General features: G+C 40.0%; 1 protein-coding gene and 1 pseudogene across 7 annotated transcripts in view; both read left to right on the plus strand.

Moving 5' to 3' along the window:
• Positions 1-24,541, plus strand: part of PTPDC1 (protein tyrosine phosphatase domain containing 1) — an 83,971-nt gene that overhangs the window by 55,883 nt on the left and 3,547 nt on the right. For 5 of the 7 annotated variants that reach the window (XR_006655163.2, XM_045193665.2, XM_045193664.2 and 2 more), the window contains 7 exons: positions 2,353-2,524; positions 4,551-4,631; positions 4,861-4,979; positions 5,973-6,110; positions 8,103-9,331; positions 21,186-21,371; positions 23,526-23,636. Coding sequence is in view for 6 of the 7 variants with exons in the window: in XM_045193665.2 (XP_045049600.2) it covers positions 2,353-2,524; positions 4,551-4,631; positions 4,861-4,979; positions 5,973-6,110; positions 8,103-9,331; positions 21,186-21,371; positions 23,526-23,636 (2,036 nt within the window). In the remaining variant the exon portion in view is untranslated. Of the gene's footprint in view, positions 1-1,402; positions 1,890-2,352; positions 2,525-4,550; positions 4,632-4,860; positions 4,980-5,972; positions 6,111-8,102; positions 9,332-21,185; positions 21,372-23,525; positions 23,637-24,541 lie in introns of those variants that run through there. The other 2 variants (XM_024558282.3, XM_045193666.2) reach the window with 2 other exon arrangements.
• On the plus strand, positions 10,809-20,757 carry LOC112302910 (diphthine--ammonia ligase pseudogene; annotated as a pseudogene).

A 24,541-nucleotide genomic window follows, 5' to 3' on the forward strand; every position in this document is an offset into this window, starting at 1 on the left:
TGTCACACACCTGCTCCACACTAGCTCCCTTGTAAACCAGCTTCAGTGTCTCTGTCGCTCACTTAGGCAGGAAGTCCCGGCACTGTCTCCTGCCCCTGTCTTCCTGCTGCCACTTATCAGACCCTGTACTATCTCATACCCAGGCTTTGCTCCATTTATAGTCACTGTCCCAGTAGGTCCCTAGTCTTGGACTTCCAGCTCTGTCTCTGCAGGGCAGCATTAACTTCTGCATGGATACTTGTCCAGCAACTTGAATCTAACTCCCTGTTCCCCAGGTAGCAGGTGCAGACCCCTTAGTTTGAGCACTTAGGGCCATCTGCCATCAGGTTCCAACTTGCCTTCTATACTGCACCTGCTCTTTTCTCTCCTGTAAAGCTCTGGAAGCCTGAAAAAATTACTCTCTGTTGCTGTATACAAAATAACCACAGCATAGTGCTACACTGTGAGTAGGCATTTGATCACCAAATTGTCTGTCTTATTTGACAGAGTGCATCCTGCTGGGGAGATTGCCGGGGTGGGGGGTATATTTTAAAAAGTGCTTGCTTAAGGCATTATTAATTGTTAAAATAAAACATGTCAAAATTAAAAAGAGCCCTATCTGTGGCAATAGATTGTTTCTGTCTGCACACGGCTGAAATAGAAGTTTGGAGACTGGCAGACAGAAAGAGGAGAGTTGGGGTAGGAGAAGGGGGCAGTATAGCTTGACATTAACCAGAGAGGAGGCGGACAATTGGTGATTGTTAAGAGTTTCTGTTCTCTTTATATTCTTTATCTTCAAGTTGCAACCTCCCCCTCACCCAGTTCCTTAAAAAAATGTGATCCTTAGTGAGGCTTTTTGTTTTGGGTTTTTGTTTGTTTTTTTTTTTGAATGCTTTTGCCAAGACATTATCCAAGTTTCTTTTTCCCCAGTAACCGACAAAAAGCATATAATTGTGTTTTGAGTTTTTGAGAAGCCTGGCTATTATAACTATCCAATAATAGTATTACCAAGAATTGGGTTTTCACATTCTGAAAATAAAAATATAAAACTGTTTTCTGATTAATTTATCAGCCCTAAAGATGTCTTTATGTGTTTTATCCAAGTATTTAATAGTTGAAGAAAACAGAAGATTTTTTGGTTTTGAAAAATGGACTGGTGTTTTAATAATGTTATCAGATATCCAGCATGTCCCATTTCATTACAATTAACTTTCTCTCTGCCCTGTTCCTGAGAATAGTGAAAACTTTTTTCAACATGTTCAGAGAATAGATATGAAATAAAAGAATTTAAACCTTTTAGTATATGTGTAAAAGACAGTGTTTACATCATAAAGACATTTTTCTAACTCCATTACAGTATTTTAGATGTCATTTTTTTGAGCAGTCAGATCTTTTAAATGTGCTTGAAAAACAAAATAGTCACAATTTAGGAATAATTTATTTAAAATACATGTTAATCCTCCACATAGTTGAACAATCAATCTGCCCAAATGACACTTCATTCCTATGGGACTTTGTCTGTACAACTCTGAGTGGGAATCAGTAGTTTCTTTGTTCATTGCTATGGAAACAAGTCAGCCTATCCTGAATGGCTGTTAGATCATGCAGAGTGATGCTCATATCTCAGTGTAACTTCATCACGGAGCAGGCTGGCGCTGACATCTCCTGGCCTCCAGCTTTCCTGGCCAACCGCACCATGCAGGACCCGCCCCAGTGGCTCTCCGCCATGCCCTTTCTCAGCTCCATCTTACAGGGCCACCGACACTCAGTCTCAGACACGGGACTGCGACTGCCGCAGGGGCAGCACGACTCTGTTGCCAAGATGCTGTCCTCTTCTTCTCTCCAGGTGATGGTAGCTGGGTCCTCTGTCAGCTGTGCCAAGAGAAACCCAACTTGCCCCAAGAGAAAAAGTAAAATTCCTTTCTTCTTAAAGATTACCACACCTTTGAGTTTAAATTTAAGGAATTTGAAGAGGCTGTGCTGTGTTTATACTTTTGTAAATTTTGACAATTCTATATTATACGTTTTACCATCTGTTATGGTAAGAGTTTTAATGAATATGTAATAGGATACAAGTGATTGAATGTTTTGTGTTTTTATATTAAAAATGTAGTTTTTGAACAAACATTATGTAAGATGTGCTTTTAGAGTTGCTTCCTCTGTGTGACCACTGTGGCATGTGAAATTGTGTCTGAAAGACACAGTTGTGTTTGTTATATTAAGAGATAGTGCACTTGGTTTTAATCTTGACAAAGTGAAGGGCAGTTAACGCCAGCTCCTCATCTACAATCCTGAAATAAAATGGAAACTGTTTCCCAGGTCACTATTCTGTTTGGAGAGTGGAATTTTGAATCCCTTCCTTGCACGTTCTAGGCAATTCAGGACGTCCAACACCAAAGTATACAAAAGTGGGAGAGCGTTTACGCCATGTCATTCCTGGACACGTGGCCTGCTCCATGGCATGTGGGGGCAGATCATGCAAGTACGAAAATCCAGCCCGATGGAGTGAGCAGGAGCAGGCCATTAAAGGCATCTACTCATCCTGGTGAGTGATTCTGTCATCTGTGGTAGCAGCTGTATAGGAAAAGGGAATGAAGATGTCTGTGGTGCTTGGTGGCCAGAAACTGTGGAAGAGGGAGTATGGGGATTTGAAGTTGGAACCTTGCCTCCAATCCCTGGCCTTGCTGACTGACAAGCTGTGGCCTACTCACACAGGCACTCTGAACCTCATTTTTCTCCTCTGTGAAATGGAAATAATAAAAACAATTCCATAGGGTCTTTTTTTAATTAAGTAAAAGAATGTAAATATCTTAAGGAAATGGTAATAAGATAAATAGCTCTTAAATTTCAGAAATTGGTAGAAATGTTAAAAATGTTGCACTCTAAATTTGAAAAATTATGAGGTACATATGTGGTTTTCAGTTTCATAAAGGTAAGCTATAGCCTTGTTTTAATTTTGGTCCGAACTCTGCATGAAAGGACCCGTTTTCACACACATACTCTTCTAGTCTGTCTCACTAGGAGTGGAGTAAGTTGTTGGTTCAGTGGACAATGTGAGATGACTAATAACCTTGCTTTTTTATGGTGTGTATATACAATTGAATCACTGAATCATATTGCTTTTTATTACTACTAGTAAACTGTCAAGTGTATCTTTTTGGTGTGGTGCTACCTCAAGAGTTTTGATAATCAGACCAAATCCCTTTTGAAACACACTTAGAGGAAATCACTGTGTAAAGAATGCTAGTGGTGAGTCATTTTATATAGCAAGAATTCATTTACATTTTAGATATTTGTCAACCAGCAACTCCAACTTGCAACCCATACTTTTTCATGTTGGATTTTCTGGTTACATAGCTAGTGATGTAGTGGGGGGACCACTGTCACTGTTCTCCACAGATCATATTCTAGCCTTTCACTGTCTGTCTTCAAGAATGTTATGAAAAAGCAAACACTCTTCCTGAGGTGTGGTCTGACAAGTAAGTTTCTAATAATGAAGTGTAAGGCCACATAAATATTTTTTATTTATTGTTGACTAAACCATCTGAGTCTTTTTTTACCTCTTTTGATTTCATGTTACATCTCTTCTCATACTAAGTGCTGTTAAATTTGGGGGTTCTAAAGCTTTTGGGGTCCCTGTTGAGTTTCAGGCATTACCCTGGAGAGAGGGTTGTTATCTTTTTGGATCCTGCCCTCTTCATTTAATGTTACTTCTCAAGTTGTGACCCACAACTTTCAATAGAGTGCCTGATATACCTTCTACCAGAATACTGATGAGAAATTCAACCAGAACAGGGTGAAGCCAGAGCCCTAATGAGGGACAGCCATTTGTTGGGTCTCTATTTGTATACTCAGTAAACATGCATTTGGCTACAGGCCAGGCACTGTGCTAGGCACTTTCAAATTATCTCATCTTCATAAAACTCTTATAAAGTAGGCATTGGTAGAGTCATTTTATTGATATAGGAATTGAGGTCCAGAGAAACTAAGTAATGTGCTACACAGCTAGAAAGTAGAAAGGCCAGCATTTGAAACTAGGCCCAACTGATTCCAAAGCTCTTATTTTTTGCTAAATTGCAGTAATTCAGCATTTATTTATAACCATGTGTGGGGATTTTTGCTAAAGACTTTGCAGCCATATCATGTTAAATTTGTACACCAACCCTACGAGGCAGGTATTTTTATTCCAGTTAACACATACTGAACTGCAGATAGCTCAAGAACTAGAAATGCCTTCTAGTTGGTCTTCAAATGACTAGTAACCTTTGGATAACTCACCTAGACTGTCACCTTTGCTGCCAGTTGAACTTTTCTCTATCATGTGCAGTAGAATCTCTTGAGTGTCTTAAAAATGCTTTGTTGCATCTGTAAATACTTTTTCCAGAGATTTAAGCAGCTAGGGTTTTTTAGAATCCTAATCATAATGCAAAATTGAAGCCAGATTTGTATAGGAATTCTTATCCTACAGAGTCATTGAAATCATAGGAAAACTAGTGGACTGCTCTCTCAGTCCTTGGAGCTGGAACGTTCTAGATTTTGTGTATCTCACCAGTCCCTCCTCCCATCTGTAGGGTCACTGATAACATCCTGGCAATGGCTCGCCCATCCACTGAGCTCCTTGAGAAGTACAGCATCATTGAGCAGTTTCAGAGGTAAATGCCACATTGTTCACACACAGTTTCATAAGCCAACTTGTAAGTTTTCTCCTCCATTGCTTTTGGCTTCGATGGAAACGTATTTTCATTTTAATGATAGATATAAATAACTTATTTCAAATAGGAAATTTGAGAATAATTAATGTTTATTAATGCCAGAAGTGTTACTTTTTTAACAGTGCTAGCTAACTGCCAATATGACTAATTTTTTTCTTTTTCCTTTGAGCCATGGCTTAAAAACAATCATTAACCTGCAGCGGCCCGGTGAGCATGCCAGCTGTGGAAACCCTCTGGAACAAGAAAGTGGTTTCACGTACCTTCCTGAAGCTTTCATGGAAGCTGGCAGTAAGTCCTCACACCCTCCTCTCCATGAGTTATCAAGGACAGCACTCAGAGCCTTCTGTCTGCTAAGCTCTTAGGTTTAAAGGTGATGTAAATAAACACTTACTGCATGGTGGTAGGGCTCCTAACTTTGACTTTAAAGAATGCTACTATTTGTGTGTGTGTGTGTGTGTGTGTGGTATTGCTGTGGAAAGTGCAGGCTTTCTTTCTCTATGAGAGGGACCTTGGGAAGAGAAATAAGGGTAGCATTTGATTAGTGCCTGCATCGATTAATATTAACAGTGTGTCAGATCTATTGTCTCATATTTATCCTTAAAACAGTTAAGTAATGTAGTTGTTTCCACTTCACACAAGACCACACACACTTAGCAAGTTCTGATTTGCTCAGGGTCATACAGCTTAACCATGTTAAAGGATTGGAACCCAGGACTCACTGCTGCTTTTGCTGTGACACAGCAGTTCTGCCCCTGGGTAGGATGCCAGGATTCCTTATGTGGCAATTCCAGAAGCTTCTTAGTCATGGGAGCTTTGGGGTAGAATTATACCAGGCTAGAAAGAATCAACCAGTGCAGTTTTGGAATGTTTTTTTCAAGAAGCTGCATCTAGTTCTTTTTTCCCCAGTAGGTTGAAAATGTGTATGTACCATCTTCTGCCTTTTATCAGTCATTTTAGACGCATTTCTAAGGTTCAGGATTGTATGCTTTATCTCTGTAGCTGAGACGTTTTGTCATAGATTATTGACTTTATTAATTTGCAGTCCTGCTTTTCCATAATTCTTTCTGGCTGAGTTTCAGTAGGAAATGCCTTAAATAATATGGACTGTGCTTTGTAAGAAATGTTAATAAATTTGATGGAAATGTAAAAAGCCTATTATTCTGGGCCTACACTTCCACTGAGATCTTTCAACTCTTTATGAATACTCACTGTCTTCAAATATCCTTGCAAGTGTTTTTCTTGTATGTTGACTTTTTTCCTGTTCTCTTTTCCATTGCCCAGTTTATTTCTACAATTTCGGATGGAAGGATTATGGTGTAGCATCACTTACCACTATATTAGATATGGTGAAGGTGATGACATTTGCCTTACAAGAAGGAAAAGTAGCTATCCATTGTCACGCAGGGCTTGGTCGAACAGGTAAATTCAAGGAGACAGTTTTGTTGTCTGGTAGCATATTTAAACATATAAGGAATAACATTTTTAATACCCAGTGTCTTTAAAAATGTAATTTTCCATAACCAAATAATAAAGAAAATAACAAGCATTGTTTCAACTACTGTTCTATTTACACTTGCTGTCTTATTAATTCTTTAGCAAGAATGTGAGTTTTGAAGACACGAAAGTTATTTGCTACCTCCAGTAAAGTGGCAGAGCCAAGATTTACATTCATGGCTGTCAGAATTCATGTTTGTGAAGGAGAGTCTATCCGTGTCTGGACTTCTATATAAAAATCAATGATTTTACTTAAGAAGGCAGGAGAATCTCTGTGCTATGCTGATACAAGGGCAGAAATAGGACTATTGTGTTGGAGTCTTCATTGCCATTTGGTTCAGCCAGACACCTGAGCTTGACTCTCTCCACAGTGTACCTGTGCATCTGCTGTGCACTTTCCCACCTGCTCAGGAGCTTTGTCAGGATGTAGATTCAGTTCTGCTCAGTATTGTCAGCTCTCATGGTCAAACCAAAATTTTGCTGTTCCTAGGATTCCATGTAATAATAGGTCTGTGGATATTTCATACTTAACACTAAAGGCTTTCCCTGTCCTAGTGAAAATGATATGTCGGACCGTACCTCCCACATACTGAAAGAATATGCAGTATTCAGAGGTTCTGATATATGTAATGATATTCACAGCTTTGATGAATCACACAAATGTCTTTTGATTGCCTTTTACTTTGATAGTAATTAACTATTATATTTTAACTAAATGGTTAATTGTCACCTTTTCAATATTCATTTTAATTTGAAATTAATAAAAATGCCCAATCTTTATAATGTTAAGGCTGTTTTCCTTAATATTAAGTGCTTATAGCAATATATAATTGTATCATGGTATGGAGAAAAACACATATTAGTGTAAAGACAAATCTACAAGAAGAATTGTCAGAGGAAAAGAAGTTTGTGAATGTGAGTAATTCCCAACTCTAAAAATGTCCCAAGTTGATAGAATGCCAAGCAGGAAAGTGTCAACAATTGATAGCAAAGGCAGAAGTGGGAAGTTCCAAGTACAGTGTATGGAGATTTCCACTGCATAGAAATTTTCAGAAACTGTTAAATGGGAAATAGAAGCAGGATTTCATTTCTCCCATCTTGGAGTTGGACATAAGGAAGATAAACATACCGGGTCATCCCCCTCTTACTCCACAAATTCTCAGCCATTCCCCTTCACACTTAGTCATCCCCCCTCACTCCACACTTACTACTCAGTTGTTACCCCTCAGTCCACACTGATGTAATGATTCCTCCTTATTCCATTCCTACTCAGTCATCCCCCTCACTCCACACTTGCTGAGTCAACCCCCTCACCTCATAGTCATCCCTTAACACTCCATACTTAACTCAGTTATTTCTCACCTACTCTATATTTACTCAGTCATTCCTCACACTCTCCACACTAGTCATTCTCCCTCACTTTACACTTAGCCATCCCCCCTCAGGCTACACTTAGTCACTCCCCCTTACTCCACACTTAGTCAGTCACCCCCTCCCCAACTGCACGTTTACTCGGTCATCCCTTACTTATTCTGCACTTAGTTATCCTCCCCCCATGCCACACTTACTCAGTTATTCCTGAGTATTCGTTCATTCCACAACTACTCAGTCATTCCCCCTTACTCCATCTTATTCAGTCATCCTCCCTTTGTCCACACTTTGCTTCACTGGGACAGTTTCTCTGTTCGCCCCTGGGTACAAGGGGCACTGAGTGTTCTCAGTCAATGTGAGGGTTACCATATAGACAGGTAAATATATAAATACCTTTGCAAAAATCTACAAAATTATATTATCCTTAAAATATTTCTTTATTTATATGGTTTTCTAACACATATCAAATTTAAATCATTAAACATTGATACATAAAAATACATATATGAGCTTTTCTCATCCAGTTCTTTCTTCTTCTCCACTTAGGTGTTTTAATAGCTTGTTACTTAGTTTTTGCAACAAGAATGACTGCTGATCAAGCCATTATATTTGTTCGGGCAAAGCGACCCAATTCCATTCAAACTCGAGGACAGCTATTGTGTGTGAGGGAATTTACTCAGTTTCTGATTCCTCTTCGCAACATATTCTCTTGCTGTGACCCCAAAGCACATGCTGTCACCTTAACACAGTATCTGATTCGCCAGCGGCATCTACTTCATGGATCTGAGGCACGACTTCTGAAACATGTGCCCAAAATTATCCACTTCATATGCAAATTGTTGCTGGACTTAGCTGAGAACAGGCCCATAGTGACAGAAGTGGTAGAAGTACCTGGCCTCTCTGCTGAAATTGAAAAGACTGTTTCTGAGATGGTCACGATGCAGCTGGATAAAGAGTTACTGAGGCACAATAGTGATGCATTGGACTCTTTCACTCCCACTGCAGTGGCGGCAGATTTGGAGAATCAAGATGTGATTCTTTCCAGCGAACAAGAGTTTGACCCTCTTTGGAAGAGGCGGAATGTAGAGTGCCTTAAGCCCTTGACTCACCTGAAAAGGCAGCTCAGCTACAGTGACTCAGATTTACAGAAGGCTGAGTCACTTTCGGAGCAGTCGGGGACTCCATGGACAGTGCCTGCTCAAGCCTCGTTTTGCCATAGCCCCAGGCAGCAGACACCCATTAGCCACAGTGATGCTTCACAGATTCCACAGCTAGATTTCAGTAAGGAAATGCTGATCTGCAATACATTTTCTTTCTGGAATCAGGCTAAATTTAGAGAGTTAGAAGAATTCAAAGATGATGGGTCACCAATTTTCCAAAAGATGAATATTACAAAGGAAGTACAACGGAGTAAAACCTTCTCTTCAGGTGTTTCTGGTTCATACAACCCTGGAGAACCAGTTACATCCAGCATTGCAAATATCCCCAAGGAACCACACTGTTCTCCCCAGCAAGGCACCCTATGCCTGTGCGAAGTTCATGGTGGCTACAGCAGCCCTGTGGACTGTGGCTCCAGCCCTAAAACACAATCCTCGCAGTCATCAATTGGACCTAAAACCCAAAACAGCAAAGATGTTCCTGAAGTTACTCTATACACTGCTCTGCAGTCTGAACGGAGTGTTGAAAAAAGGAGAATACTGGCAGCCAAAGCCCTGGCAAACTTAAGTGAGTTTGCAGAAAAGGAGGAAGTGAAAAGGAAAGTAGAAATGTGGCAGGTATTTGAATTTCATTTAATTACATATGCTTGGGAAATACTTATGTCAGTGCAAAAACATCATGCATTTTCCCAAATTTAGTTGTAGGAATTTGAAGACACGTTGGTATACTTTTGAACTTCAGGTTTCTCAGCTCTAACAGGAGCCCAATGTCATAGAAATGACAGACACAGGCTGTTGTGCAGGCTTGCTTCAGCCTCTGAAAGAAAGCTCTTAGCACTTTGCAGGGTGCTTGAGTAAGAAAAGCATAGATATGATTGATATCAGTAGCTTCCTTTTTTCTTGCTGGGTTTGTGGGATACACTGACAGACAGACACACCATAGCAAACAACTTAAAACTGACCTGAAGGATGTCAAGGTCAACCCAAGGCCTAGCAGGGAGCCACATTTTTGAGAACCACTGACACATACATGAAATCAGAGCAAATTCTTTTCCAGAGCTCATCTGCACAAGTATTGAGTGAGGTCAGGAGGAAGCATAAGAGATGCTGTCTGCTCAGCATTCCCTCTTATAGACTCCCCAATCCTGCCTCAGTGAGACAGCTGCCATATCTGGAAATCAGATGGGAGTTACTACAGAGTATCTGTGTGCTGAGATTAGGTCTTTGGGGTCCATTTCTTGGCTTTTATTTAAATTAGAATGTGAAATATAAAATTTTAATCCTTTTTGTGTTGTACTTTCAACACAAAAGAGTGGTATACAGTCTTTTTTAATTTTTATTGTTATTCAGTTACAGTTGTCTGCATTTTCTCCCTATCCCTCCACCCCACCCCAGCCAAACCCACCTCCCTCCCACACCTCCACCCTCCCCCTTGATTTTGTCCATGTGTCCTTTATGGTAGCTCCGGTAAACCTCTCTCCCCACTGTCCCCTCCCTACTCCCCTCTGACTATTGTTAGATTGCTCTTTACTTCAATGTCTCTGGTTATATTTTGTTTGCATTTTTCTTTTGTTGATTATGTTCCAGTTAAAGGTGAGATGATATGGTATTTGTCCCTCACCCCCTGGCTTATTTCACTTAGCATAATGCTCTCCAGTTCCACCATGCTGAGGAGTGTTATACTGTCTTAAATCAGCCATACTCTGCCTTGAATGAGCAGCTGAACTAGAGAAAAGTTATCAAAAACTAGTTATCAAAAACAGGTAAATTGCCCAAATGTGGGGCAGTGAAATCTTGACTTGTTAGTCTATAATCTACCACATGTTATTTGTATAGCTGCCCTTCTGTATTCTGCCATTAATTAAGCACGTTGGGTATACTTTCAAAGAGGGCCAGTACCTTCCAGATGCAGAGGTGGTAAATCAGGCATGGAGCCTCACACCTACTTACAACTGGGGAGGAGAGCATTTCACACACTTTCTCCATCAGAATTGTGTTTTGCTTAACAAATAGTTAAATGTATTAATTTTTTCAACATGAAGTTCTTTATTTCCTACTCGTAAATTAACAAGCTGCCTACTTACTGTGTATCACAATAGCTTGCAATAGATCCTTTGGCTTTACATGTGACAGCTCGTGTCCTCTCGTGGGTCACCCCCATCATGTGCCCACGCTGCTCAGTGCAGTACCTGAGCCAGATTGTTTCAACATATAACATATGAAAGCATTTCTAGAGGTGAACACAACATACAACCTTTGGTTTGGAAAGGTTTGCCCTTTTTTTCATTTCTAGATTTTATTATGAGCCTTTCAGTAATAAAAACAAATTAGTTGAATTCTGGAAAGAGTAAAATGAGGCTTCAGGTTAAGATGGTAGAAGGTTAATTACCTCCTCCCACAATTACATCAGAATTACAACTAAACTATAGAATATTCATCATTCAAAACTGCCTGAAACCTTGCTGAACAGAAGTCCTATAACTAAGGATATAAAGAAGAAGCCATGTAGAGACAAGCTTTCAGTCCAGAAAAGTCCCCATAACTTCTTGCTGTGAAAACTAGCAGGGATGGTGGCTAAGTGAGATCAAGGGCTTCTGGAGTCCCAGGTATTCCTCTGAAAGAGCCCATGCACAGACTTACTCAGACTCACAGCAGTTCAAAATGCATTAGGGACATACAGAGAGGAACTAAATTGTCCAGCAAGGGTGGGGCAGCTTTCTCACAGACAGAAGTACTAGCAGAGGCCCATATTTTCTTTGCTGAGCCTTCTACCTAAAGAGCCTGCAGGTGGGCACTATATCTGAGTCTCCGTCAACCTAACACTTTTCACCCTTCCCTGGTTATTTCCTGAGACCCTGTTCCACCCAACTTCCAAGTCCACCCAACCATTCCCAGTGTCTTCCATACTAATGGTCTGTTTTGGTTCATGCTGCAGACTTTCTTAAAATCTCAGACAAGCAACATCTGGTCTTGGCATGCCTCATACCTCTTGCTAAGTGGCCCCCAGCCTGGCACTATCAGCAGCCAGCCTTGATAGGCACTGGGCCTCTCCCAGGCATCTCCCAGCCCAGTACAAGTAGCAGTCATCTGAAGATCACTTTGAAGCACCTTCCCAGTGGCCCCAGGCAGGGCACAGGAAGCAGCTGACCTTGGCCTGCACCTCCTAGGAGGCCCCAGAACCAGTGTACCTGGTAAGCAGCTTCAGACCATGCAAAAGCACCACCCAACCACCTCCACAAGCAACACACTCAAGGGGTAGACTTAGTGGGCACCAGAGCCCCACCGAAGCCAGTTCCGCTCTATGGGGCAGGTCCTCCTGAGTGGTCATGGCCAGTGCATGTAGCCAAAATGTCTGGGGGTACATCCTACCCACTGATGTACCAACAGCAATCAAGGCTCAGCAATAACAAGAGGGTGCACACAGTCCAAGTAGTGGACACACCTGAAATGCCCAGATAAGGTAACTGGGGAGGCTGCGCCATTGGGCCCCTTAGAACACCTACTACATAAGGCCACTATACCAAGAGCAGGAGACATAGCAACTCTACCTAATACATAGAAACAAACACAGGAAGACAGCCACAATGAGGAGACTTGTCCCAAATGAAAGAATAAAATAAAACTCCAGAAAAAGAGCTAAACAAAATGGAGACAGACTTTCTGTCAGATGCACAGTTCAAAACACTGGTTATGAGGATGCTCAATGATCTCAGAACTTCAACAAAAATAAGCATAAAAATGGAGATAGAAAACAAAAGAACCAGTCAAAAATGAAGAATACAATAATTAAAATGAAAAATACATGAAATCAACAGTAGAGTACATGAAGCAGAAGATCAAATCAGTGATTTTTAAGCTAAGGAAGCAGAAAACACTCAATGAGAAAGTAAAAAGAATAGAAACAAATGATACTATAAGAAGCCTCTGGGACAACTTCAAGCATATCAACATTCACATCACGGGGGTGCCAGGAGGAAAAGAAAACAAGGTGCTGAGAACATGTCTGAAAAAATGGTGATGGAAAACTTCCTGACCTGGTGGAGGAAATACATGTCCAGGAAGTACAGAGAGTCCCAAACATGAACCTAAAGAGGCCCACACCAAGATGCATCATTATTAAAATTCTAATGGTAGGCCTGCTACACGTGCACTGTGCCCAGCATGAGAGATGCTCTGATCAGTGATGGGAAGGACAGCTGTTACATTATGATGCAGTGCATTCCTGCCGGGCATCAGATTGTTGCTTTAGCAAATCTAAGACCAGCTGAAAACTAAGTGCAGTTAAATGAACTGGATAGTTACATGTGTCAGACATAAGGTCATCATGCCATTGATTTGTATGCAGAAGCAATGGCTCTTCCCCTCTGTTGCTTTATCATAAGAGGAAGGTATGTGGATACAGGACAAATGCGAAGGTGATGAGGTTAAAGATCTCTGACCATTTGAAATTTGTTAAAGAAAAAGTGGAAGGAATATCAGTAGGTTCTATACTTTCTCATTATCAGTGTGTTGGAATTGAAAATGTGTGTAAAAGGCTTACTCTTCAGCTTTCAGCTTATCTTTTGCAAAGAAACCAAGATTTGTTCCAAGAGATGATAACACCCAGGCAATCATCATCAAAGTGGCAGCTTTGAGTTTAGAGCCAGATAAGCATCTTAGAAAAACCCTGGATCAAATGGAGCCTTATCTCTTAGAGCTTTCTAAAGAAATAATAGAGTTCGTGTTTATGGAGATGGTGAAAAGTATGAAACATCCACTTTGGACTGTTCTCTATTTAGGAAGAAAATAATTGTAGATTCATCAGAAGTAACACATTCACCTGATGTATTTGTACCTGTGTCTTACCTACACTTACTTTTTAGAGTTGCACTTGGAAGACAGGATGTCCCCAGTGACTGACAACTACTGAACATTTAATTATCTACATGATTCTTTTTTTAATTGTTTTTTAGCTAAGATTTACCTTATTTATTCATTTATTCACTTATTTATTTTTAATTCTTTTTTCTGTAGATTTTTCCAAATTTTCTTTTTTTCTTTTTTTTAAATATATTTATTGATTATGCTATTACAGTTGTCCCATTTCCCCCTTCAACTCCATCCTGCCCACCCCCTCCCTCCCACATTCCCCCCCTATAGTTCATGTCCATGAGTCATACTTATAAGTTCTTTGGCTTCTACTTTTCCTATACTATTCTTACCCTCCCCCTGTCTATTTTCTACCTACCATTTATGCTACTTATTCTCTGTACCTTTCCCCCCTCTCTCCCCCTCCTATTCTCCTGTTGATAACTCTCCATGTGATCTCCATTTCTGCGGTTCTGTTCCTGTTGTAGTTGTTTGCTTAGTTTGCTTAGTTTGCTTTTGTTTTTGTTTTAGGTGTGGTTGTTAATAACTGTCAGTTTGCTGTCATTTTTACTGTTCCTATTTTTTATCTTCTTTTTCTTAGATAAGTCCCTGTAACATTTCATATAATAAGGACTTGGTGATGATGAACTCCTTGAACTTGACCTTATCTGAGAAGCACTTTATCTGCCCTTCCATTCTAAATGATAGCTTTCCTGGATACAGTAATCTTGGATGTAGGTCCTTGCCTTTCATGACTTTGAATTCTTCTTTCCAGCCCCTTCTTGCCTGTCAGGTCTCTTTGGAGAAATCAGCTGACAGTTTTATGGGAACTCCTTTGTAGGTAACTGTCTCCTTTTCTATTGTTGCTTCTAAGATTCTCTCCTTGTGTTTAATCTTGGGTAATGTAATTATGATGTGCCTTGGTGTGTTCGTTCTTGGGTCCAGCTTCTTTGGGACTCTCTGAGCTTCCTGGACTTCCTGGAAGTCTATTTCCTTTGCCAGACTGGGGAAGTTCTCCTTCATTATTTGTTCAAATAAGTTTTCAATTTTTTGTTCTTCCTCTTCTCCTTCTGGTACCCCTATAATTCAGATGTTGGAACATTTAAAGATGTCCTGGAGGTTCCTAAGCCTCTCCTCATTTTTCCGAATTCTTGTTTCTTCATTCTTTTCTGGTTGGATGTGGCTTTCTTCCTTCTGGTCCACACCGTTGATTTGAGTCCCAGCTTCCTTCACATTACTATTGGTTCCCTGTACATTTTCCTTTGTTTCTCTTATCATAGCCTTCATTTTTTCATCTAGTTTTCGACCAAATTCAACCAATTCTGTAAGCGTCCTAATAACCAGTGTTTTGAACTGCATCTGATAGGTTGGCTATCTCTTTGTCGCTTAGTTGTATTTTTTCTGGAGCTTTGAAGTGTTCTGTCATTTGGGCCTTTTTTTTTTTGTCTTGGTGCATCTGTTACTTAAAGGGGTGGAGCCTTAGGTGTTCACCGGGGTAACGCTGGTTGCTGGGCTGTGACGCTGTATGTGGGGGAGGGGCCGAGAGGGAGCAATGGTGCTTGCTCCACTCTCCGCTGGGTTTTAGTCACTCCCTCCGCTACCCACAATCAAATTGGGCCCCTCTGGTGCTGGTTCCTGAGTGGGTGGGCTTGTGCACACTCTAGGCCCCTGTGGGTCTCTCCAATGACCTCTCCTGTGAGGCTGGGAGTTTCTCAGGCTGCTGCCTCAACCCTCATGGGTATTTTCACTCAGAGGTTTGAGGTTTTGTTTCCCTGCTCTGGAGCCCTGGGTTATGCTGCCGGCTTTGCTCCCCACCGTTGGTCCTGGTTTATCTATGCGTGAATATGGGGCCGTGGGTTGCTACCCGCCGCACTGCCTGCCCCGTTCTCCGCCACTCTGAGTCTGGCCCTCTCGGTTTATCTGTGTGCGAATGTAGGGCCGCAGGGTCTGCTACTGGTCAGACTGCCTGCCCCGTTGGTCCCACACTCCACCAGTCTCGGTCCTGCCATGGCCACGCGAGTGCTCTCCGCCCCGGTGCCCGTCTCCGCCCCTCCTACCAGTCTGGATGTATGTTTCTTTTTTATCTACTTGGTGTCGGACTTCCTTGCCGTTCTATTTTCTGTCAGGTCTGGTTGTGCGAGGAGGCGCAGTGTGTCTACCTACGCCTCCATCTTGGTTCTCCAATTTATTTTTAATTCTCAAAAAGTATTTTTGAACATTGTTTACTAAGCTGCCATATTTATGTGAAAAAAATTACCTAGCATTTTCTCAATTATTATGTCCAGCTTTTTCTCATTACATTTTTGATTCTTAAAAATATGTGTCATCTTCCCTGGCCTGTGTGGCTCAGAGCATTGTCCCATAAACCAAAAGGTGGCAGGTTCTATTCCCAGTCAGGGCACACACCTAGGTTTCAGGTTCGGTCTCTGGTCAGGATGTGTATGAGAGGCACCCAATTGGTATTTCTCTCTCTCTAACTTTCTCTCCCTTCCACTCTCTGTAAAAATCAGTAAGTATGCCCTTACATGAGGGTAAAATGAGTGTGTGTGTCTGTGCGTGTATCATCAGAGAAAGTTAATAGAACCATTTATTAATGGGGGAAATATGAATGCTTTGTTCATTATGTTGTCAAGTTATTCTGGATTCACTTTGACTTGTTAACACATCCCATTCATGTCCTCTATATCATATGTGCCTTTTTTTTCTTTACTTTTGCATCATGTTCCTGTGACATTTCTTTCATCACACTGGTTTATTTTCCTCTATATCTCTTTCCTGCTCTCACCTCTGCCAATAATATCATGGTGTGAAAGCATTTGAAAATGAATATGAAAAAGCAACCACTTTATTTAGCCAGTCAAGTTTATTCTATTAGGTGTCACCAAAGTGCTGTATCATTTTTGTTTTCAATATATTCATTGTTTCAACGTTTATTATTGGACAGTCAGAAAGACTATCATTAACTCTTACTGGTTATTTTGTAACTGATTTTTAAAAAACTTTATTGTGCTAACATTAGACAACATTTTAAAAATAGACTTTCAGTTTTGGGTTCATAGCAAAATTGAGCACAGCATACAGAGTTCCCATATACCGCTGCCCCCATACAAACAAGTTACCCCATAATCAACATCCCCCACCATAGTGGTATATTTGTTAAAATTGATGAATTGTGGTATAAACTGTGAACTTTGTTATGTTGACATGTTACCCAAGATTCATAGTTACATATAATTCACTTGTTTATTGTACATTGGGCAGATGCATAATGACATGTACCCATCATTATGTATTATATAGAATGTCTTCACTGCCCTAAAAGTCTTCTGTGCTCCCGACTTCTGGCAACCATTGATTTTTTTTACTGTCTCCATACTTTTGCCTTTTTGAGAATGTCATATAGTTGGGATAATACAGTATGTTGGCATTTTAGATTGGCTTCTTTCATTTAGCAAGGTGTATTTAAGGTTCCTCCACGTCTTTTCGTGAGTTTTTAAGTGCTGAATAATATGCCATTGTCTGAATATATCAGGTTGTCCAAAAAGTTTATGTTTTTTTTTTCTATAAGATGGCTCTAGTAGCACTGAGTTGTCTTTAACTTCATTCAAAACAATTTTGTTAGATTGTACTGTGGCAGCTGTCATATCAACAATGCAGTTTTTTTTAAAAAACCTATCAAAATTGGAGAATTTTTGTGTAGCCATTTTAATATGAAGATGGAAGAAAATGCATATTTTTGGTGTGTTATGCTTTGATATTTCAAGAAAGGTAAAAATGCAACTGAAACACAAAGACTTGTGCACTGATTGAACATGTCAAAAGTGGCTTGCAAAGTTTCATGCTGGAGATTTCTCATTGGACAATGCTCCATAGTCAGGTTGACCAGTTGAAGTTGATAGTGATTAGTGATAAAATTGAGATAATAATTGAGAACAATCAATGTTATAACACACAGGAGATAGCTGAAATACTGAAAATATCCAAATCAAGAAAGTTATTGGTGAAAATCAAAAATGTCTTTTATTTTATGGAAAAAAAAAACATACAGATTTTGGCCAACCCAGTACCACAATTTGTTTATCCATTCACCTACTGAAATACATCTTGGTTGCTTCCAAGTTTTTGCAATTATGAATAAAGCTACTGTAAAACAAAAATAAAGAAAAAAATGCTAATGGTTAAAGACAAAGAGAATCTTAAAAGCAGAAACAGAAAATTATTTAGTTACCTACAAGGGAGTTCCTATTAGACTGTCAGCTAATTTCTCAACAGACACTTTGGAGGCAAAAAGGGATTGGCAGGAAATATTCAAAGTGACGAAAAGCAAGGACCTCTACAACCAAGATTACTATACCCAGCAAAGCTATCATTTAGAATTGAAGGACAGATAAAAAGTTTCCCAAAGAAGAAAAAGCTAAAGGAGTTCACCACCGCCAAACCAGCATTATAAGATGTTAAAGGGTCTTTTTTAAGGAGAAAAAGATAAAAAATATGAATTAATAAAATGGCAATAAATACATGTCTATTAATTACTTTAAATGTAAATGATTTAAGTGCTTCAGTGAAAAGATATCAGGAGGCTGAATGGATAATAAAACAAGACCCTTACATATGCTGTCCATGGGAGACTCACTTCAGATTAAAAGCCAGACACAGACTGAAAGTAAAGTGATGGAGAAAAGTATTTCATGAAAATGGAAATGAAAAAAATAAAAGTTGGGGTAGCAATGCTTATACCAGAAAAATGGACTTTAAAATAAAGGCTATAAGAAGAGACGAGGAAGGACCCAGCAACTCTACTTACAGGTATTTATCCAGAGAAACCCAAAACAATTGAAAAGGCATACATTCATATATTTATTGCAGCATTATTTACAGTAGCCAAGATATGGAAACAAACTAAGTGTCCACCATTAATGAATGCATAAAGATGTGGTACAGATATAGAATGGATTATGATTCAGCCATAAAAAAGAATGAAATCTTTCCATCTGCAACAACATGAATAGATGTAGAGGTTGTTGTACTGAGTGAAATAAATCAGACAGAGATAGATGTCAGATGGTTTCACTTACACGTGGAATCAAAAACCAAAATAAATGACCCTGACTGGTGTTGCTCAGTTGGTTGGGCATCGTCCCAGTGAGTGAAAGGTCACTGGTTCGATTCCCAGTCAGGGCAATGCCTGGGTTCCAGGCCCAGTCCTCAGTTAGGGTGTGTGAGAGGCAACCAATCAATGTTTCTTTCATTGATGTTTCTCTCCCTCTCTTCTCCACTCTTTGTGAGTAAATCTTTAAAAAATAAATAAGCAGAACAGAAACAGAGTCATATAAGGGGGAACCCCCCCCCCACAATGGAATTTATTTATAAAAATTGTGTATTCTTGCATGGTTAAACTTTAGTCACCTTCAGTGTACTGTCCATTTGATGTAATACATCTATTGAGACATTTTTCCCACCACTCAAAACAGTTGTTGAACCCTTCAATTTTGATACCTTTAAGTGCTCCTGCTGTTTTTTGTTTCACCTCTTCCACATCGGCAAAATGTTTCCCCTTGAGAACTGTTTCATCGGGGGAAAAAATAGTCACTCAGGGCAAGATCATGTGAATAGGGAGTCATGCCTTTTTTGGCCAAAAACAACTCAACACTCACTCAGTGCAGTGTGGGCAGGTGCACTTGTAAATCACCCATCATGAAATGATCTAGCAGAGATTTCAAAAAAAATTCACCGAAGCTGAATGCAGCCTCTGGCACGCTGATGCAGATTGGTTCTGAGAACACTCACCTAGTAGGGAAAGCTTATACTTCAAGGTGTCTGCCCTCCAGAAAATAATTCTGGGTGTATTTTTTGGTGGGGAGGGGCGAGTCCCCCTGGTAGAGACAGGAACATTTTGATGGTTGCCAGAGGGGAGGGGAATTGGAGGACTGGGTGAAAAAGGTGAAGGGATTAAGTAAAATTTGGTAATTACCAGAATAGTCATGGGGATGTAAAATACAGCACAGGGAATATAATCAATATTGTAATAGCTGTGTTGTACAGTGTCAGATGGGTACTAGACTTACCAGGGTGATCACTTTGTAAGTTATATAAATGCCTAACCACTGGATTGTACACCTGAAACTAATATAATACTGTGCAAGTAGAATTGAAAAACTAAAAAATTATTTTTTAAAAAAGGAAAATGAATATGATTTACATAGCATAATGCCGCCTGTGCCTGTACTAGGCCCTTCCTTGTCTTTTATCTCATGTGATTTTCACAGTAATCCTTTGAGGCAGATGATAGTTTACAGGTCCTTTATTAATCTGTACAGTCCTTATGAATTAAGTAAGTATCACAGATGGGGAAACTAAGGGTCACAGGTGTCAAGTGACATGCTCGCAGTAATGTGGTCCAAATGCAGCAGAGCCAGGATACAGCTCATGTGTTTAATACTTTTAATCATTTTTATGTCTTTTTCCTAACTCCGCTGAAGACTTCAGAAAACAACGATATAACAATCATTTACTAAGAGGGTCTTTGAGTTTGTCATTTCTATCCAGCTTGTCTTCTCAAAGTATTGGCTTATTTATGAGATAATAAAGAGAACCCTAGTGCCACAGTGTCATCGCAGGAATATCACAGACTGGGGTGGAGTAGACCTGTGTAGGAATGCCTGTTTTGCCCCTTTCTCAATGTGGGCTCCTGGGCAAGTTATTTCATCTTTCCTGAGCCACCCAGTACCTTTGTCTGTAGAAGGGCCTCACTGATGGGTTGTTGTAGAATCAGAGGTAAGTCATGTATCATAATTTCTGTCATATGGTAGCTGTTCTACAAATATGGAATGGGTGAAGGAATGAATGGTAGCAGTTAGTATGCTTATTATTGTTGTAAACATTTTATTTCCTAAAACATAAATCTAAAATGTCCTGTCAGAAATTAAAATTCTTACCTCACTTTTCCCCTACTCTGTGAGGTAAAGTTTTAAAAGCACCTGTCTAAATTATCTCCAGGCACTTCGAGTAGTGGCAGGACTTCCTAGTTGTTTTCACTGTTATCAAATTTCCGGGTACAGGTTTTGTTATTTGTTAAATTTTACATAGGATTCTAAAAAGGAATTTGAAAGCACATATACTTCACTTACCAATTATAGGCACTTTTGGGGGATGCACTTTGAAGTTTCAGTCAGAAGCTTTCCCTTATTTCAGGTTAATGTTCTCTTACTTATGATTTTCAATCTACCATTCTACTACTTCATTGCAGCAAATATTTCTGTTTTGTTTACCAGGACCCTGAAAAAGCAGACTCCCTTCCTGAACTGTTCTGTGGTTTCTGAGTGAAGTGAACTAGGTTAACTAAGCCCTTCTTTGCACTAGGAGCTTTAGCAGACCTCAGTCATCAACACCTGTGGGGTATGGGTACATTTAGTAGAAGGAAACAGAGGCTTAGAAAAGTTCAGTATCTCAACCCAATGTGCCTCCTGGGGATGGTCCCAGTCCATACCCAGAGCCTGAGACTTGTCTCCTGGACAGCCTGAGGATCTTCAGATGCCAAATGGTACCTTGCTCCCTCTCCCCCTTCCTCCCTCTTCCCTTCATATTTCTCTCTCCTCCCTCTTTCTCTTTCTTCCTTTCTTTTTAGAAAGAACTGAATTCCCGAAATGGAGCTTGGGAAAGAATATGTGGTGAAAAGGATCCTTTCATCCTGTGCAGTTTGATGTGGTCATGGGTGGAGCAGCTGAAGGAGCCTGTGATAACCCAAGAGGACATGAACATGTTGGTTGACAGGCATGCAGACACTGCAGAAGCACTGTTTTTATTAGAGAAGGTAAATTAGCTGTTGGACCAGTTTATGATGTTAACTGTATAGGTTTCACAAACTAAATAAAAATTATAAAAAGGGAATTCATATGGAATCCCATATCTGGGTCTAATTTAAGTTTTTTAGGTTAAGAGAAGAAATACTCAGTATAAACGTTTAGAAAATAAAAAGGGAGCCCTGGCTCAATGGTGTGTCTCAATGGATTGAGTGCCAGCCTGCGAACCAAAGGGTCACTGGTTCAATTCCTAGTCAGGGCACGTGCCTGGGTTGCAGGCCCAGGTCCCCTGTTAAGGGCCTATGAGAGGCAACCACACACTGATGTTTCTCTCTCTTTCTCCCTCCCTTCCCCTCTCTCTAAAAATAAATAAATCTATTTTTTAATAAATAAATAAGAAAATTCCCATAACCCAGAGAAGAAATACCCAGAATAAACATTTAGAAAATAAAAAATAGAAAGGGAAATGCCCATAATCCGAGGAGAGCCACTTTAAAACATTTTCAAGTCTTCAGTCTTGAACATTACATACAGTACTTGGTAAAATCATTTCACATACAACTTTATTCTTCATTTTTGATCAAAATTATAGGTAATTACCATGTTTAGTGTAAGTTTTTCATAAATATTAACTTTGATGGACAGGTAATACTCTAACGTGAGGGGGTATGTCATAATTAACAATTCACTTTCAAGTATATATTTTGCTTATTTACATGAGCAGCATATAATGAGAAGAGCTGTGAGGTAGGTTGGAATATGCACTCATTTGTATTTTCTTTGAAAGAGGAGTGTGTCACATACATAGTTATGTCGTACATGTATAAAATATAGAAGACTATAGAAGGAAAAACAAACTGATAATGTGGTTGCCTTAAGGAACACACTAGCAGACAACGGTTCTAGGAAAGGAGAGACGGATACTAATCATTGTAGATCCTTTTATACAATTTAATATTTTTGACCATATTGAGGTATTAAATTTTCATTTAAAAATACACTTTGTTTTAGGAAGCAGTGTTACCTCCTAAGGAGCCTTGAGTTACATACTGTGTTGCAGTGCCTCCTCGTTCGCACACCTGCTAATGCACACGCAGACACGCAGACACGCAGTAGTGTGATACACATCTTTAAACATAAGATTTTTTCTGTATTGGGAGTTCTTCTCTTAGGCTATTTCTCAGCAGTTAAATTATAGAGGTGGATCTAGAGAGTGGATAAGAGAGGCAGTTACCCTTCTTGGACAATGGCGGGCTGGGCCCTTGCTAGGATGTAATTTCCATTTTCACTTTCTTTCATCCCCATACCTGGAAAGGTAGAGGGCCTATTTTACTGAAAAGGGAAGGTGAAGTAACCCGCCCAAGGTACATAGCCTGTGTTGGAACAGAATTCAAACTCCAAAAGCGCTGGCACAAAGCTCTGCACCTTTTGTCACATCATGTGGTTCCATCATCACTTTCTCCGACCCCATGTGTAGTCTGTTGACATTATTTCCAGGTTTTTACTTTCATAAGCATCACCGATATGATCATTTGTATTTACAGGTATTTCTGTGTTTTAGATTATGCCCTTTGGGTAGATGTCCAGGGTGAAGTCAGTGGCCCTTAAGGGGCAATGTGTACTGTATGTACACTGTCCAACGGTGGGGTTCCTCCTTTGTTTCTCTAATGTGAGCAGCCCCAGGAATCAAATCAGACTTGTTTGTCAAAGACCTTCTCCCTAAAGTTCTGGCATGCTCCTGGAGGGCTGTCCTGTCTCTTCTCCCACCCCTCCTGCCTCCATAGCATCTGCAGTGGGCAGAGCTATAGGCAGTGCAAATCCATGGTTGCTGTGACACGTCAGCATAAACCAGCCCAAATGAAACAATTGTGTCCAGAAACAAGAATGGATCATACTCTCAGTTCACCTCAAGGAAGACATTTCATTTGAAATTGTGCTTCGTGTAGTAACTAATCAACTTTGATTTTCTCTCCTGAAAGCTTTCAAACACATAACAGTAAACATTGGTAGAGCCCTTGGTAGATAGTGTGGTATTAGAGGTTTTGAATATTTGGTCATAAACCAGTTCCTGGCTTTGCATTTGCTTTGAGTTTGTTTCTTGAGGTGTTTTTCAAAAAAAAAATTAAAAAAAAAAACTTGTTTTATTTTGATTTCTGCAAAAACAGGGCCAGCACCAGACTATTCTTTGTGTGTTGCACTGCATAGTGAGCCTGCAGACGATTCCTGTGGATGTGGAAGAAGCTGTCCTTGCTCGTGCCATTAAAGCTTTCACTAAGGTGAGTGATACTGTCCCTTCCCCCTTCAGGCCACAAGCACCATGATCTTTGCAAATTAGAATCCAGAGGTCACCCGCTGCCTCTAAAATAAAACTTGTAGCTGTGTTTCCTCTTAATGGAAATGTGTTTTGACATTTCTTGAAAGTAGTTGCAGGCTTTGGCCCAAAAATACCAGTTTTCTAACAGTGATATTAGAAAAAGCTGACCTGTGGGGTTTTATTGGAAGGAGAACATTTGAACAAAGAACATTTATAGAGAAAGAAACAATTGGGTATTGAGAAAGTATTTTGAAATGGTGTGCTAGTAGGAGTCAGAGAATCTTGTTGTTGAGCCAGTTCTACCTTGGGTCTAAACAAGAAATCATCTAGTGAGAACTCGGCATCCAGCATCGATGATTTGGTAGTATGTCCTGGTTGGCAAATCCCTAGCAAAGAGTAAAAAAAAAAAAAAAAAAAACTTTGTTGATTATGTTCCAGTTAAAGGTGAGATCCTATGGTATTTGTCCCTTACTGCCTGGCTTATTGCACTTAGCATAATGCTCTCCAGTTCCATTCATGCTATTGCAAAGGGGATAAGCTCCTCCTTTCTCTCTGCTGCGTAGAATTCCATTGTGTAAATGTACCATAATTTTTTGATCCACTCATTTGCTGATGGGCACTTAGGTTGCTTCCAGTACTTGGCTATTGTAAATTGTGCAGCTGTGAACATTGGGGTGCATAGGGGCGAGGGGTCTATAGGAACTACTATAAAGGACACAAGGACAGAATCAAGGGGGAGGGTAGAGGTAGGAGAGGGAGGTGGAACTGGCTGGGGTGGGGTGGAGGGATAGGGAGAAAATGCAGACAATTGTAACTGAATAGAAATAAATAAATTAATTAAAAATAAAATTTAAAAAAAAAAAACAT

Source organism: Desmodus rotundus, chromosome 1 (genome assembly GCF_022682495.2).
Source record: "Desmodus rotundus isolate HL8 chromosome 1, HLdesRot8A.1, whole genome shotgun sequence".
Classification (NCBI taxonomy): domain Eukaryota; kingdom Metazoa; phylum Chordata; class Mammalia; order Chiroptera; family Phyllostomidae; genus Desmodus; species Desmodus rotundus.